This window comes from Numida meleagris, chromosome 2, assembly GCF_002078875.1.
Source record: "Numida meleagris isolate 19003 breed g44 Domestic line chromosome 2, NumMel1.0, whole genome shotgun sequence".
Classification (NCBI taxonomy): domain Eukaryota; kingdom Metazoa; phylum Chordata; class Aves; order Galliformes; family Numididae; genus Numida; species Numida meleagris.
Genome location: NC_034410.1, coordinates 86,550,102 through 86,567,140, shown reverse-complemented (window position 1 = coordinate 86,567,140; position 17,039 = coordinate 86,550,102). Strand labels below are relative to the sequence as shown.

At 38.2% G+C, this 17,039-nt stretch overlaps 1 protein-coding gene across 1 annotated transcript in view; it reads right to left on the bottom strand.

Annotated features, from left to right (window-relative positions):
• Window positions 1-17,039, bottom strand: part of GABBR2 (gamma-aminobutyric acid type B receptor subunit 2) — a 465,848-nt gene that overhangs the window by 270,527 nt on the left and 178,282 nt on the right. Inside the window, exon 3 of the mRNA XM_021388070.1 lies at window positions 3,636-3,806. Coding sequence (XP_021243745.1) covers window positions 3,636-3,806 — 171 coding nt within the window. The remainder of the gene's footprint in view (window positions 1-3,635; window positions 3,807-17,039) is intronic.

Here is a 17,039-nt window from a genome sequence, read left to right as displayed (position 1 = left end):
AGGTCACAGAAGCACAATGGGTATGAACTTGCCCTACTTAATAAACAGGACTGATGAAGTTTGTATATACCCTTGTACCAAGAGGATTTATGCAATGGAAGGGACAGTTTTAGTTATACAAACATATGCAAAGAATTTGTAGAGGATACTAATAGTGGGCTGTGCTACTGACAACCATAGAATTCAAGTCACTTCAAAAATCATGATCATAAGGATCTGAGCAATGCCAAGAAAGGGAGCTCCAAGTAACTGTACCTGTATCAGATATACAGGTACAGATATACAACCCCCCTGCTATAGGCAGGGACACCTTCCACTAGACCAGGTTACTCAAAGTCCCATCCAGCCTGGCTTTCAATGCTTCCAGGGAGGAAGCCTCGCAGGGCAACCTGTTACAGTGTCACGACCCTCATGGTAAAGAATTTCTTCCTAATATCTAGTCTAAATCTACACTCCTCCAGTTTAAAGCCATTTCCCCTCATTCTGTCGCTACGTGCCCTTACAAATTCCCTCCCAGCTTTCCTGTAGGCCCCCTTCAGGTACTGGAAGACTGCTATAAGGTCTCCTCAGAGCCTTCTCTTCTCCGGGCTGAAGAGCCCCAGCTCTCTCAGCCCGTTGATATTGCCTATATATGTGCTTCATATGTGGTGGAGTCACTGACCCTGGAGGTGCTCAAGGAACGTTTAGATGTTGTGTTGAGGGACATGGTTTAGTGAGAACTATTGGCGATAGGTGGACGGTTGGACTGGATGATCTTGTATGTCTTTTCTAACTTTGGTGATTCTATGATATATTTTATATAAGAGTATACAAACATAACATTCAGTTACTTCCTGCCACATTCTAACATAAAAAGGAAGAATTGATTTAAACATTACTTAGGAGAATAGTTTTGGCTAATTTCCTTAGAGGAAGAATATATCTTAGAGGAAAGATTACAGAGTGGACATACAGACTGGTATCAGCATCCAGAAGTAACTCTTCAAGTTCCTTCCCCTAGGATCTCCACCCACATCATTTGTCCACAGGCTCAGAGGTCTCATTTATGCTTAGTTGAGTGCCTTCAGTCTCTTCCAAAGACCTGTGCAGCAATCACTAGACCTGACTCTGACCTGCACATTGACTTCACAGCTGTACTTTAGACCCGCTCATTGCCACAGACTTGCCCATCTGCATCCTTTGCTGAACATGGCCCCAACCTCTGGTCCTGCTCTACACCGTGCTATTCTCCTCTGCCACTCATGGATCCCATCCCTCACTGCTACCAGGTAGGGTATTAGTTATTTTCTTCATTTTTTTCCTATGTTTTCTCTCTCTGCAGAAAGATAGGAGAAACTGCATAGAGCTGAAAAAGAAAGGGTGCAGCTCTAATAATTTCAGGAGATTCGGGATTCAATATGGTCTATGAAGTCAACTGAATACAAGGAAGCATTAACTGGAGCTTTTGTTACCTGAAGACTTTAATGAATCACACTGAATTTGATTTGCAATCTGATACAGAAGAGTGTCACTTACTTTTCAAGAGGAACAGAAAGCTCTCGAACTCAAGTTTAGCACTCTAGTAAACCCTACGAAGCTTAAGTTTTAATATTTCTTAAGTGACCAGGACAGGCATCAAGTCCATTCCTCTGCCTCAAAGAAAGACCAAGGATGCATACGTTGCATTTGTCTAATTTTAACAAAACTGACACAATGAAAGTTCAACAACCTACCCATTCCACAGTTTTCCACTTTCAAACTTTCTCCCCTGAGATGTTTCTTAATGTTTTAATAAACTAATCTGATCTATTTCCCTCTTGAAGATGGTACTAGACTACTTGCAACTAATTAGCACTAAGCAGAGTTGAATTTTACTCTGTGTTTCCCAAGTATTAAAACTGTACTGGAAAAATGGGAGATGTTTGCCACTTCTCTAGTTTTTACAGCAAGCTCATACTCTTGACTTTTACTTGACTGATCATTCATTGTAGTGCTTACTGTACTTTTCTCTGGAGATCTGCTGTCTAGATAGCCGTACTTCATTAATATAGTTGATTAGTGTACTCTAGTATTTTGTACTTTTCTATTTACTTACTGTTTATTTTAAAATCTTTCTCTACTTGTCAAGATTACTCCGAATACCAATTCTGCCTCTGCAAAAGTGCTTCCAGCTCTTCCCAAATAGGTATTAACTGATTATTCAGTAAACAATTTATCTCTCCTTCTGTCTAGAAAACCACTTGACAGAATTCCATCCTTCTTATTTGACTGTGAACCACTGATAACTACTGAAAATATAATTTCAAGCCAGAGAAGGATAAAGCATACATTCTTTTTGGCTGCTTTTTACCTCAGCACTCATTTTCAAAACATTCAACTGATCTGATGTCAATTAACCTTGGTGGCAGGAATACTGGTCAGAGACAGTATCTTTCTCATGATCAAGTTTACCCAGTTTTCTTCAGAAGCAGTCATAAAACATCACATTTATCACTTACTCCATCTCCTTGAGACCTGTTATTTTGTCATAGAATGAAATTAGTTTGCTTTACATGATTTATTCTTGACAAATCCATCTTGGCCATTGTTTAGCATCTTTTTATCTTCTGTGAAATTCTCAGTCAATTATCTGTTCAAATATCTTTCCAGGAATTTATTTTAGGCTGACTGGTCTATAATTCCCTTTATGTGCATTTTGGAAAGACAGACAAAAAGGTCTCTTCCCTCCCCCTGCTTATTATCCTTGAATTCTCAGAGCTCATAAGGGAAGAATCTAAGATTTCTTAAGTACTTCAGAGTGAATTAATTGTGATAGAATTTGAAAATATCTGAGTCATCTAAGCAGACTCTAACCTGTTCCTACCCCTCTTCACTAGTTTTAATTATATTAGTCCTCAGATCACAGTCAGCCTTTTTTAATGAATGATGAGGAAGGAAAAAAAAAGCTATGAAACTGGCACTCCTCTATTAATTTTGCCTCTCAATTAACTCATTCCCTTCCCTTGCTCTAATTAATTACCTGTAAGATGTTTTCTTTTAACAGCTTTATTGTTAATGCCATGCTTAAGGCCCTTGCCCCATAGTCTCTTTCAATTTCTATGAGTAAAATGTTGCTCAGGGTGAAACTCAGAGGATTTGGGGGTGCATAATATTTGATCTTATCAACTCTGAAGGCTGCAGTCATTTTTGTCTCAGTAAGCTCCTACAACTCTCTCAACCATACACTTAGCAGATTTTCTCCCTCAGTGTTCAGGCTGATGCTTAAAGTAAATCAGAGCAACAGAGGAACAACAAGATGAAATTAGATTTATTCTCTCTTTTAGCTGAAGTAATGTCAAGATACAAGCTTCCTTCAAAATCATACACTTTGGCAAGTCAAAGAGTATAAAGGATCCTATGCTAGAAAACAAATGTGACTTCTTTTGCACTTGGGTGCAGTGATCTTGGTGTAAAGAAGACAAAAGAAATTATGGGTAGTTTTTAACTATAGCTACTCACATAAACCCCAGAAGGGAAATGAGTTTACTCAGTATGGCAGATACCACCCAGTAAAACAAAGCCAAACAAGACTGAAACAGGATGTCTGTTTCTTTTTACTTAATTGTTATTAATGGAGGAACTAGCTCTTTGGAAAAAAAAAATTATGCGAAGCTTACCTCAGAGAATCTTTGTACATCCTGGGTTAAAGTTCCTACTCTCTTCCACTGGTAATACTTGAGTAACTTCAAAATTGCTGGATTCACTGCATTATCAGATGGCACTGTCCGGAAGAAATAAGGATATTTTTTCTTGTCAGCCAGCTCTGGGGTTGTTGCTGCAAATGAAAGCTGAAAAACAAAATAAAACAAAACAAACAAACAAACAAACAACAAAGAAAGGAAAGTCACAATGAGTCATCTGGCAGCCAGAAGAAAAACTTTGTTCTTCTCAGTGCAACAAGACACAATCCTCTAGTAGTACCTTTTCTTACTCAGGTACCAGAAAGAGAGGGAATAATTATGGCAGACCAGACTGCAGCACTGGTACTTGCCTGGCTCCCTGTCTCTTTCACTGAAGAAGCTCCCTGTGATCTCAGTTACCAAATAAGGCTGAGTGGTAAATTCTACATATCTGAAAACACCAGAATTGGTACAAGGTTGGAGAACATTCATAATGAAAGAGGAAATCTGTCAACACAAATAAGAAACCTACTGAACTCTTCTGCCCAAATTAAAGGCAGAATATTTTTAGGGGAATGATTTTCAGGTAGTGCTATTTACAGAATACCTGCAGATTGACTTTCTAAAAATGCTCCTATTCCTATAGTATTTGCAGCTATTTCCTCCAGTATTTTTAAAGCTGCTAGGAATGTGTTTTTCAAGTTTATTTTATAGCCCTGCATAGCAGTTGAGGGTTTTTTAAAGTACCAATTCAATGCAAATTGATTTGATTGCTAAAAAGTATGCTTCTTAATACAGATATGTTAAATCTCTCAAATTCAATAAAGAGTCAAAAAGTGGAGGTGAATTCAAGCCTCCTATGAATGGTAAGAGCACCCATCCATAGTGTTAAGTTTAAATTTTCTTCAGTCAAGCTTCCAGTATATTTATGCTAGAAACTCAGTTTTGAAATTCATAATAGACAGGTTTGGTCTGAAATAACAGCTCTCTTTTCCCATGTTTATAAAATCTGGAGTTAGACTGGCAGAGATAAGTCTCTATTCCTTGATTCTACACTCACAAAGAACATAAGCATTGCTATAACCTCCCAAGCTTTGGGAGGTTATTTGTTTTCCTAATTAAAAACCATGAAATCCGAACAGCTTAAAGAGTGCATAACTGGACAGATTATGCTTTACAAAGAGAAGATGCTTTCTCTTCACTTGACAGTAGCTAGACCTTCTACTTCCATGTAAGTCTCATGTAAAGTATTTTCAGTACAGAAACTGCTCTTCTATTCGATTTCATGAAGAAAGTACACTATGAGGTACTGTCATATTGTGATCTTGATTTTTCAAAACCATACTGGTTGGCTCACTCAGCACTTTGTAATATCAAGTAATCAGCATTAAGTTTGTGAAGAGCTAATTTCAACAGAAAAAGAATGAAGGTCTTCACAGTGGAACCACACAGCTTTCCTGTCTAGCCTTGCAGTGCTGAACATCATTTATACCTTGCACAATGAAAAGAGAAATTTACTTCAGAAATCCAGCATGACGAGGAATGCCTCTCAGCAGCCTGGCTGCTTGCAGCTTTGTCACAGCAAAGGACTCGCTTTTCAAGTTATTATGGTTTGGGATCGAATGTAATTTGTTTGATCCTTAAGGAGAAGAAGTAAAGAGCAAGGCTGAGGTCACAGTGGTGATAAGCAACATAGACAAGGGTCATCTCACTCAGGTTAACAGGTGGAATAGTACATTTTCTGAAGAAAAATACTGAGAGCCTTAGAGAGATGGCTTTCGGGTTAAGATCTGTGATAAAAGCAAATAAAATTTAGAGCTATCCTCTGAAATTCTAGTGACTTAAATAAAGTGCTTACATTAGGATCTTAATTGCCCAAATTACTTTAGGAAACAATAAAGTGAAACCTTACATCTCTTCACTAAACAAAGAAAAACGAAGACTCATAACTTAAATTTCTCAGCTATGTAGTGATGTGAGATGAATCCAGGTACACATGTAATACTAATAGCATCTAAATTACAAACATACATGGTCATCATCTTTTTGAAGACAGATTTCATTAAAAAAGAAAGTAGAAAAATTTTATGGTTATACAAGTCATGGAACGTTGGATATGTTCCAATACAAGCCTCTCTTTCACACATAACAAATATAATGTTTGGTCACATTGTGCATCACTTTGTCATTTTAAGAAGACACTCAAAAGAGATGGACAAATAAATAACCTGAAATAGTGATGTCAGTCCATCTTCTTTTTTCTCTCACACAAAAAATAAGTCAGTGAAAACATCTAACTTCTCACAAAAGCATCAGAGTTTGGGGACATGCAATGAACTTAATTCAACGGTCTCCAGTACATAGAATCACAGAATCATAGAATGGCTTCGGTTGGAAGGGACCCCAAGGATCACAAAGTTCCAATTCCCCTGCCACAGGCAGGGCCTCCAACCTCCAGATCTGGTACCAGACCAGGTTGCCCAGGGCCCCATCCAGCCTGGTCTTGAACACCTCCAGGGACAGGGTCCACAACCTCTCTGGGCAGCCTGCTCCAGCACCTCACCACTCTCACTGTGAAGAACTTCCCCCTGACATTCAATCTAAACCTTCCCTCCTTGAGCTTAAAACCATTCCCCCTTGTCCTGTCATAATATTCTACACTGGAAAGGACAAAGTGGGAAAAGGAAAAAAAACACTATATGTATTAAAGAATTGTAACAAAAAAATCATGCTAATATTGACACAAAGAAGACTTACTGGAAAAGTATGTGATATAGCATGGTTTTATAGAAATATCAATAAAAACTTCTAAGTGATAAAATATGTTCACAACACAGTCACAGATACATAGAATTGTTTGAGTTGGAGAAGGGACCTTTAGAGGTCATCTAGTCCAATTCCCTTGCAATGAACAGGGACACCTACAGCTACATCAGGGTGCTCAGAGCCCCATCCTGCCTGACCTTGAGCGTCCCGAGGGATGTGACAGCCAGCACCACTTTGGGCAGCCTGTTCCAGGGCCTTACTACCCTTACAGTAAAAAAAATTCTTGTTTATATTTAATCTAAATATTCCCTCTTTCACTGTGAAAATATTTCCCCCTGACCTATCATAATAGACCCTGCTAAAGAGTCTGTCTCCTTCTTTGTTATAGTCCCCCTTTACATACTGAAAGGCCACTCCCAGGTCTCCCTGGAGCCTTCTCCAGGCTAAACAGCCCCAGCTCACTCAGCCTGTCCTCACAGGAGAGGTGTTCCATCCCTTGGAGAATTTTCGAGTCCCTCCTCTGGATGTGTTCCAACAGGTCCATGTCTCTTCTGTACCGAGGACTCCACATCTGGACACAGTACTCCAAGTGAGGCCTCACTAGCGCAGAGTAGAGGGGCAGGATCACATCCCTCGACCTGCTGGCCATGCTTCTTTTGATGCAGCCCAAAATACAGTTGGCTATCTGGGCTGCAAGGACACATTCCTGGCTCATGTCCACTACCCTGAAGTCCTTTTTTTCAGGGCTGTGCTCTATCCTTACATCCCTCAGCTTGTACTGATGCCAGGGGTTGCCCCAACCCAGGTGCAAGACCTTGCACTTGGATTTGCTGAACCTCATGAGGTTCACTTGGGCCCACTGATCAAGCTTTTCTAGATCTCTCTGGATGGTATCCCGTCTCTTGGGTGTGTCAACCACACCACATGGCTTGGTGTCATCTGCAAACTTGCTGAGAGTGCACTCAATCCACTGTTGATGCTATTGATAAAGATGTTAGAAAGCACAGTCCCAGTATAGACCCCTGAAGGACACCACTCATCACTGATCTCCACCCAGACCTTGAATCATTGACCACCACTCTTTGGGTATGATCTCGTAACCAGTTCCTTGTCCATCAAACAGTCCACCCATCAGATCCATATCTTTCCAGTTTTGAGATAAAGATATTATAGGGGACCATGTCAAAGGCCTTACTGAAGTCTAAATAGATGACATCAGGGGCTCTTCCCTTGTCCACTGACACAGTTACAGCATCATAAAAAGCAACAAGTTTGGACAGGCAGGACTTGCCTTTGGTGAAGCTATGCTGGTTATCCCATATCACCTCTCTCACTTCCATGTGCCTTACCATAGCTTCCAGGAGGAAGCTCTTCCATGATATTCCCTGTCATAGAGAGGAGGCTGATAGGTTGAAAGTCCCCTGGGTCATCCTTTCTACCCTTCTCAAAAAAGAATGTGACAATGCCTTCTTTCCAGTCACCAGGGACTTCCCCTGATTGCCATGACTTTTCAAATATCGTTGAAAGTGGCTTGGTGACTATGTCAGCCAATTCTCTAAGGACACTGGGATGCATCTCATTGGGACCCATAGACTTAAGGACATGCAGGTTCCTCTGACAGCCGCAAACCTTATCTTGATTTACAGAAGCCTTTATTATCCTTTATGCCCCTTGCCAAGTCAAGTTCCAGTTGGGCCTTGGCCTTCCTGACCCCATCCCTACACAGCCTTGCAGCATCCCTATATTCCTCCCAGGTTACTTGCCCCTGCTTCCACTGCCTGTGCATTTTCTTCTTACTCTCCAGTTTGACCAGCAGCTCCTGGTTCAGCCATGCTGTTCTCTTGCCCTCCTTTCCTGTCTTGCTACACCTGGGGATGGAGAGCTCTTGTTCCCTATGGAAAACTTCCTTAAAAAGTTCATTGTTACAAAATCATCAAAAAATGAGAAACTCAATGAGATGAATTCTGCTTTCACAAAAAATATGTATATAATCAAGCATTATTCCACAGAACTCAAGAAAGTTTCTCTGGTTTCACGCTGCAAATGAAAGTAGAATTTGATAACGGTGTGGACAGAACAGGATACTATGTTGTACAAAACTATGACTAATGCTTCAGCCTAATATGACAGATGGACAGGTTGAGGAATTCAATCTGAGGAACTTTGCAGAAAAACTGAAAATCATAGCCAATATTTTATTAAGAAGATGTTGGATTTAAGCATACTTTTTGATAAATTATTTTTTTCTCCAGGAAGATGATACTTTCTGTAATAGGAAAGCATTATTTTATATGAACATCCATACAGCTTTACAGAAGGGTCTTGGCCAACACTAGATGCAGCGAGACGGAAATAAAATGTTAAAACTAAGTGTAGAAAGGAACAGTTCTGTAACAGAGGAGTACAAGCTATCTTTGTAACCCCATATCAGTCTGAAATGAAGTATGGTAGATTAAGCCAAGAATATCAATCTAAAGTGCTATCAAGTTAAAACAAGCATGTTCCTATTTTGGGGAAGTAAGAGTACATTCCCTTAAGGTAAGCCAGTATGTAAGCAAGAATGATAAGAGGATAAGCTCTTCATTTAAGAAAATGGGATGTAACACTAATGAAGTCAACAGGACTGACTAGGAGTTATGTAACAGAGGAGGGTTATTAGAGAGCTGAGATGAAGTTAGAAAAGAAAACAGAACTATATAGTGACTGTGTGTATGACGTATATAAATCCAGAGGTTGGAAACTGGAAGACTGAAGTAACTCAAGATATCAAAGAACTCCAGAGGGAAAGGAAACCCCAGAAAAGGGAATTTTTTTTCTGATGATTGGCTGTTTTGCTATGTTCAGAAAGTATTTATATTAAAATTTTGTCACTGTATTAATACACAGATGTCTAAGAAAAATAAGAGTTCAGAACAAACCCAAGGGTAAGAAGTCACCCTAACCTAAAGCAACAGGTCTGTTAAAGGACAGAATTATTTACAAGGGCTGTATCAGCTAAAGAAAATTAATAGCAAAAAAAAAATAGCAAAAAAAGCATCAGCAAAGTTACTGTAGGTACATAAAACCAATAAGGCAGGAAAATGCATTCTCCTAAAGAAAAGAGGGGACAGTGGAGCAGAGTGGCTAAAGGAACACAGCATCTCAGATCGCAAGTACCCCAGCAGCTCAGGATACCCTTGCCTTCTGGCAAGAGAAGCCAGAAAGTCTGGTCTTGATAACCCCAAACTGAGAAGGATGTGTCACTCTACAATGGAGAAGGCTTTGAAACAAAGCCACACACTATGTGCGTGGAGTATTATACAATGAAAAAGATTTTAAAAAAAGAAAAATGTCTTAGGTAATAGGGTGATCTCCCTTTAATAAAACACATCTGCTAAGACAACTGATTCATATTTCCAAATGGTAAAATTGGGTTATTGATCACTAGAGAGATTAACTTAATTTTCCTAGGATTCTGCACTGTGGCTTGTACAAGTGTTTTATTAATGATCCCTAGAAATTTAAATCTGCCCCTGTTGCTGCAAAACAAGACTTGATAGAGAGTTTTATATATATATATATATCAGAGATAAATGACAGATAATGCCTGTATTATGCTGATAAATCAACACTGCTAAATAAGATAAGCACTGCTGATTCAATTGGTCAGTAGTAGCATTTATTATCATCATACCTAAAGATTGCATGCCATGTTTACTCAGTTAAGATGAAATACCCTCTGTGAACATTGAAAATGCAAACAATTATTTCCAAAAAGTATGCAGAATGTCAGAAAGCTCTGTAGAAAATACTCATACAACGACAGGCTTGCACATACAGAATCTTGTCATAGGAAAATAATAAGGACAAAACTTAGTTTGAAGAAATGAATAATTGTGACACCATACATCACTCCTTTGCATGCCTTGCCAGGAGCTCTAAAGCTTCAACAAACCTGTGCTAACAATAATAACACTTGAATTTGAGCATATGATTCAGAGACAGGAAATAGATTGAAGCCCAATCATTAAATTGTATTGTTGATTGAACAGTAACTGATAGAACAGTCATGTTTTATAATAAATATTGAAAGATATAGAATGTAAAGATTTAGGTTAAATATTAATTTAGTATTTAGAGATTAACAATAAGTTTACTCTATAAACCACCTTGCTTGGTAGTGATGTTTCACTATTATCAAATTATCTCACCACTAGTCAAGTTACGAATGAAAGCTTTAATGTAATAACAGTACTTGGAATAAGAAAATAGAGATATATAATCAAAAGAGAGCCTTAAAAACTACATGATACCATGCACAAAATCATCATCTAATCTATTTTAATGAGTGATTTGGATGAAAAGTATGTGGAAATAACTTTTCAAAGATGGTCACAGAAACCCATGCTTTTGGAAAATATTCCAACATAAGATAAGCGCAGTCACTGCATTGACAGAGGAACTGTACAGATCTTCGAAGCTGGTAAAAGCAACACACAGTAGTAATGATCAAGAAACAAAGGTAATGTTGCTTACAAATTTGCCTGGTGATAGGTGTCTAAATAAAAAGTGTAGAAGAGCTGGTTCTTAAATGGACCTAGGAATCAAATTGCCCATCTTCCTTAATAGCTATAATGCAATCCTGATTCCCAATAGAACAGGTGATGCAATAACATAAGCAGAAAGAAGAAAGAAGGAGGACTAAAAAGAATTTATAATTATAAGCAGGGCTTTCCAGCAGCTACAGTTTTATCTGTCGTAAGTACTGTTCAGTGTTTATTGGGATGAAATCTCTGGAGACTCCATCATGCTTAAATTCAGAAGGTTTCATGAGATTGTCATGAGACAAACTCCAGTGCTATAACAGACGCAACTAATGAACATCAAAAAATCTACTGTTAACTCTGTTGTAAGGGTGTCCTCTGTGACATTCAGAAAAGCAAAATAAAAGTCTGGGAGAAGCGATATGATGGTTTACTAGCAGGTAAATGGTCAGGATGCCCCATCCAAGTGGGAATATACAAACCCGTGTAGTATTAAACACACTGGACATGAATTGATCTCAGGGATGAACATCCCGTTCATCATCCATAACACATTACCCATCTGATTAGAGCTCCTGTTTCTTTTAAAATCAGATATTTTGCCAAATACTCCTGCCCAATATCGTCTGCTGTTACCTTCATTAATTCTGTGGCTGAATTTGCTTCCACTGACTGCCTCTTGGCACCTGGGAGTTTGTAGAAAAAAGAACTTTCAGCTGGTCTCAGCTTGGAAAGCACTTGCCTGAATGCTGGTGGCATTCCAGTGAACTAATCCAATCACAATAAAATTGACATTCAGTTGCATGCTGCTCTGGAGACATTTCAGGAAGCAATTCTGGCTACTGAATGAATCAATATTTTTGAAGAATAAAACTGGTTTAGATGAAAAAAAAAAAAACCATGCTATAAGTAGTTCACAACTGAAAAGCATGTACCTATGGATTTATGGGAAAGAACCATTCAGTCATGTTTGCTTCCAGATTAGATAGCCTGACATAAACAACATGGTAGGTACTGCAATGTCTGAATGCAGGAAATCAAGCCAGATTATAAAGTGTTCTCTTTCAATGTTAAGATTTCCTACAACCCATAAACTATAAAGTTTATAGGTTACGTTTAAAAATAGTGATAGAACTGAATCTTAGATGAAAGGACTTTTTATTTCTGGTCTTCAAGTAATGGAGAGGCTGAACAACAGTGAAAACTGTAGCAAGTCTCCATCAATGAATGAAGGAAAGATGGAAAGAAAGAAAGAAGGAAAGAACCAGTCTAGACTTTCTAGACATTTTACTTCACCTGCTTCTTAGACAGGAATTTTAAAAATTTACTCTATTGTTCACACCAGCCAGAGTCTATGTTTAAGAACTTCATAGAAAAAACAAGCTAAAGGAATTCCTAGAAGAAAATTTCAAGTGAATAGTGAACAGAGATACTAGTGTTCAAAGCAGAACAAAGATCAAATCCAAGTTCAAATAATGAGATTTTGATTTCCAATAAATACTGCCGAACAGAGCTAATAAATTCTCCTTATTTCTGAGATATGCCAAGGAAGTATATCATGGACAATGTCCAGCAGTTCAATGGTTAACAGTACAACCAGTGAAGTTGGAAGTGACTTTGTCATTTTTATAGTGTTTGAGTAGATAGCCAGCTGAATATGAGGCAGAATAATCAGCTCAAATCATACCACATTTTGATTCTTGCACTGTTGGAGAATAACTTTTATCCTTTTTTTTATTGCATATTTCTTCTGACCATCCATTTGAAAAAGTCTAGTATGGCTTGAAGTAGATGTCAAAAAAAGGGAATAAATCTGGTAATCACAGACTGCTTTTTGTGCTCTCTCTTTACACCTAAAACAGGTGTTTTGCTTATTGCTCGCGGTTTATCAGAGCACTGAAATCAAATGTGAGGTCTACAGAGGTTGCTGCAAAATTTGTTTTCATTTCTAAACAGGATAATAGACAAAATCTTTGAAGCATTTTCATAAATGGAACCGCATTGTGAGAGTGCATTGTATATCTGTGTCTGCCACACTCAGTTGCTTAGCATTTGGCTACTGGCCTGGATTACACAAGAATACAGCTTCAAATCCCTGCTATGCTTCTATCACAGCATTATTATTTATCCCAAATTATGCAGTCCCCTGCTCTGTCTATCCTCATGCTCTCCCTAGCTTGCTGATCTCTTGTCTATAAAAGATAATTCTAAAAATTTAGTGCACATCAACAAGTTTGTAAATATTTCACCGTTGACAAAACAGGCTATGTTACAATAAGCCATATAAATAAAACAAACAAGCAAAAAAAAAAAAAATAGATCCAGATCTATTCACAACAGTAAGCTCTTGGCTGACTGCCCAACATGACAGGGGCTGCTCTGAAAGTAGTGCCTCCTGTTTTATTACAATGTCAGAGGCAGATGTTGGCAGTATGGCAGTAGAGGTTGAACCTTCCCAGCACTATTCCGTTACATTTTGTTGCCATGTGTCAGATGGCACCAGAGGGGCAGTCTGACACAACGGCATCTGACATGAAAGTTCAGATGAAACAAAGCTGTGGAACTGAATTCCTTCATGAGGAAAAAAATAGCATCCATTGACACTCATTAACGCTTGCTAAATGTTTCTGGAGACACATTTATGGAGACTCATTTATGGATGTGAGCACAGTGAGGAGGTGGAGGGTGTGTTTCAGGAGAGGCAACAGTGAAAGCGGGTCACCTACTCTGGTACAGATACTTATGAGTACAGCATGCAGGCTCTGGTTCATCATTGGTGCATAGGTAATGGTGGTGCCTACACTGAACAATAGTGTTTTGTAGCTGAGAAGGTGTTCTATAAAATGGTATTATTGTGTTCTTTGTTCTGGTTTCCATGGAAATAAATAGGAGGCATTATTTTTGGAGCAATCTATCATTCTATTAGCATTGTTTGGCAGACTTCATCCAACTAACACATATTAAAACTACAGCTGTTCTGTTTACATTTGGACTTTAAATAAGATACCTATTTTATTATTTTTCCCCCCCTAAGTGTTGAAAAGTAGGGAAAAGCTTCCGCAATACAAACATATCTTAATGGTGGAATATGGGTTGTCTTTTCTTGTGAACAAATCAGCACTCTGTTAGAATCAGGGAGAAGGACCATTGGTGAGAGCTGAGATGAGAGTTGGCAGTTTCCCTAACACTGCCTTAGCTCTTTTCTATTCTTCATTTCTGTTGCTGCAAGTATGGCATCTGAAGAAAAAGAGAACACAATGTCAATTCAGAATTTACTGAAATCCTTATGATTATCTCTTTTTGTACAGCCCTAAGTCATGAATTAGTAGCTTCTTTATTCATTCTTTCTCTACTTTCAAATCTAAGAAAGAAATGCCATGTTTTTCAAACCCAAACAGGTAACTTGCCTCACTGTGCAATGTTGGGATAAAGATGCTGTTTGCTTTGCATGGAGCAGCACAGCTCAGAGATGCTTCATCAGGTCCCAGGAGTGATAGCACAGCACTAATTTTGCACTCTGCTTGGACTAATTTGCTTTTTCTTTCAGATCTGTAACTTTTCTGATGTCTCGGCACTGCGTGGTGCAGTCACGATCCACTAGAAGTACTCAGAGAGAAGTCCAACATTGTTTTCTTGTAACTGTACCTTCTCTAATCATGGATGAATAAGAGTTACAGTACAGAACTCAAAGGGGTTGCTGGAGATGTTGAAATAGAGACTGGTAAAAAAATCTGGGAACTTTCTCTGCCAACAGATGCTGCCAACAAAATAAGCGCTGTTTCCAAGGAAAACATTTTTTATATGCCCAACAGCAAAGACATCCTGGTTTACATTGTTACTACAAGCCTTCTGCAGAAATGCTAATCACAGTTATGATTATACTGTATTTGGTATAAAAACCATAGTCCTGTTCTAAACAATAACCAAGATGACATACAGTTGATGGTTTTCTTTATTTGCAGTACATAGAGATTTTATCAAGATGTTGTAGACAGAAAGCTTACACATGCAACACCTAGAAATGTGTACACTTAGGAAAAGTTCATTCAGATCTTTTCAGACAATCTAAATCACAAAACCACAGCCCTATGTGGTGGTTTCTAATCTTGAAATTCAAATGGGTACAATAATTTTTCATGAGACATTACATTCTATTTCTATAAAATAAAAAATGGCAAACCATTTTGGTTCAAGTACAGTTAGAAAACAAAAATCCCTTTTGAATGTCACTGGCAAAGTGGAACAAAGCATATGCATTTCCTCCCCGTACTGCTGCCTCCTGGACATCAGTTAATTGTTGCCTGAGTAATCCTTAATGTGTTTCTCTCGATACCTATGCCTTGCAGGTCACTTCAGCGGTTACTACTAATTTAATAATTGTTTCTTTATGTCTGCATTTGAGTTTAAGTACAGTACTTGCCCCTGGTCTTAGAATGCATTCTGGGCAGAAACCAGTAACATTATCTACGCCATTTAAGATTATGTACACTCCAATTAGATCTCTTAACCATTTTTCCTTCATTCTTGCCATCATCCTTGTTCCTACAGGCTGACAACTGAACGTTTTCTCTAGACCTTGTTAGTTGGTTTTTTTTTGTCACTTTATAACACTGTTCACTACAATCCCAACTATTCCTGAAAATAGTCATTACTGATCTACTCCTTTTACAGGTTATTTTCCAGAACTTCCATTCATCCATCCAGGTCAGATAAAAACTGAACTAGATCACTCTACAACCATATTTAATACTAAACCTAACACAGCCTTAATTTTTTCACACACAAGGAGTATCTTTGTGTTTGATCTCTGATAAGGAGTCAGGAAAGTGCTTAAGAATATAATTTAACTTTAAATATTTCAAGAGCTACACTGATTTGACAGAAGGTTCTCAGATATGAAAACTCAATACGTGCATTAGAGTTTGGTGGTGCTGATTAGTTTTGGAAGGCTGTCTTACGTATCTTACCTAATTTAATCTCATGTAATTCATTATTTATTACTCATTTCTCATGTGTGGTGATTAATCTGTAATTTTTAAAGTCTCTTGCTTCTTCTCAACCCTCTTTCTTGTGATGCAGTGTTTTCTGAATTGCTGTTTATTTTTATACAACATATTTTACAAAATTGCTTGTTTTGTTTTACCTTTTTTACTTTGTACTTTTTAATTTAAAAAAAAATTTTTTTTACTATTTATCTTATTTTATGACTTTGTCTACTTGGTCTTAACAGTTAATAGACTTTGACTTCTGTTATTCTGGCTACCACTCAGTACTTCTGTGTTTCTTTTTCAGACACCGCTATTGGACATCTTCCTGCAAAGTGTGAACTTGTTTAATGTCTTTATTGCCTGTACATAGGACAACCCCATGATGGAGCAAGCACTTAATAGGATAAACAGGGCAAATAGAAAGCATTTCTAACAAAGTTTACTATTGTAATTCCAGATCAGAAAATATAAATCATGAGCATTCAACTGAAGATTTCAGAAATTAATTGGATGTTTTGAATGGCTTCTCCTAAAGAATTGGATTTTACTCCGCGGTAAGATACATCAGTTAAAATACTGTCAGCTTTATCAGGAATACATATCAAGAGATGCACAAACAACCTGTTCTAATGTATTGTGCTTCTGGATGAAGAACAAAATAAGATTAATAATATTCATTGTGGTTTTTTTTTTTACAAGGAAGTTATTCAGAAATCCTCTGAATTTATATAGTTAAGTCTGTTAACTGAGCAGCAACAGTTACCTACTAAAGAGAACTGAGCCTTCTAGATTTGAGATTCTTGATGTATTTGATCATAGAATCATGGAATCATAGAATCATAGAATGGCTTGGGTTGAAAAGGACCTCAAAGATGATCGAGTCTCAACCCCCCTGCCAAGTGCAGGGTCGCCAACCACTAGACCAGGCTGCCCAGAGCCACGTCCAGTCTGGCCTTGAATGCCTCCAGGGACGGGGCATCCACAACCCCCCTGGGAAACCTGTTCCAGTGTGTCACCACCCTCTGTGTGGAAAAACTTCCTCCTAATATCTAACCTAAATCTCCCCTGTCTCAGCTTAAAACCATTCCCCCTTGTCCTATCGCTATCCACCCTCACAAACAATT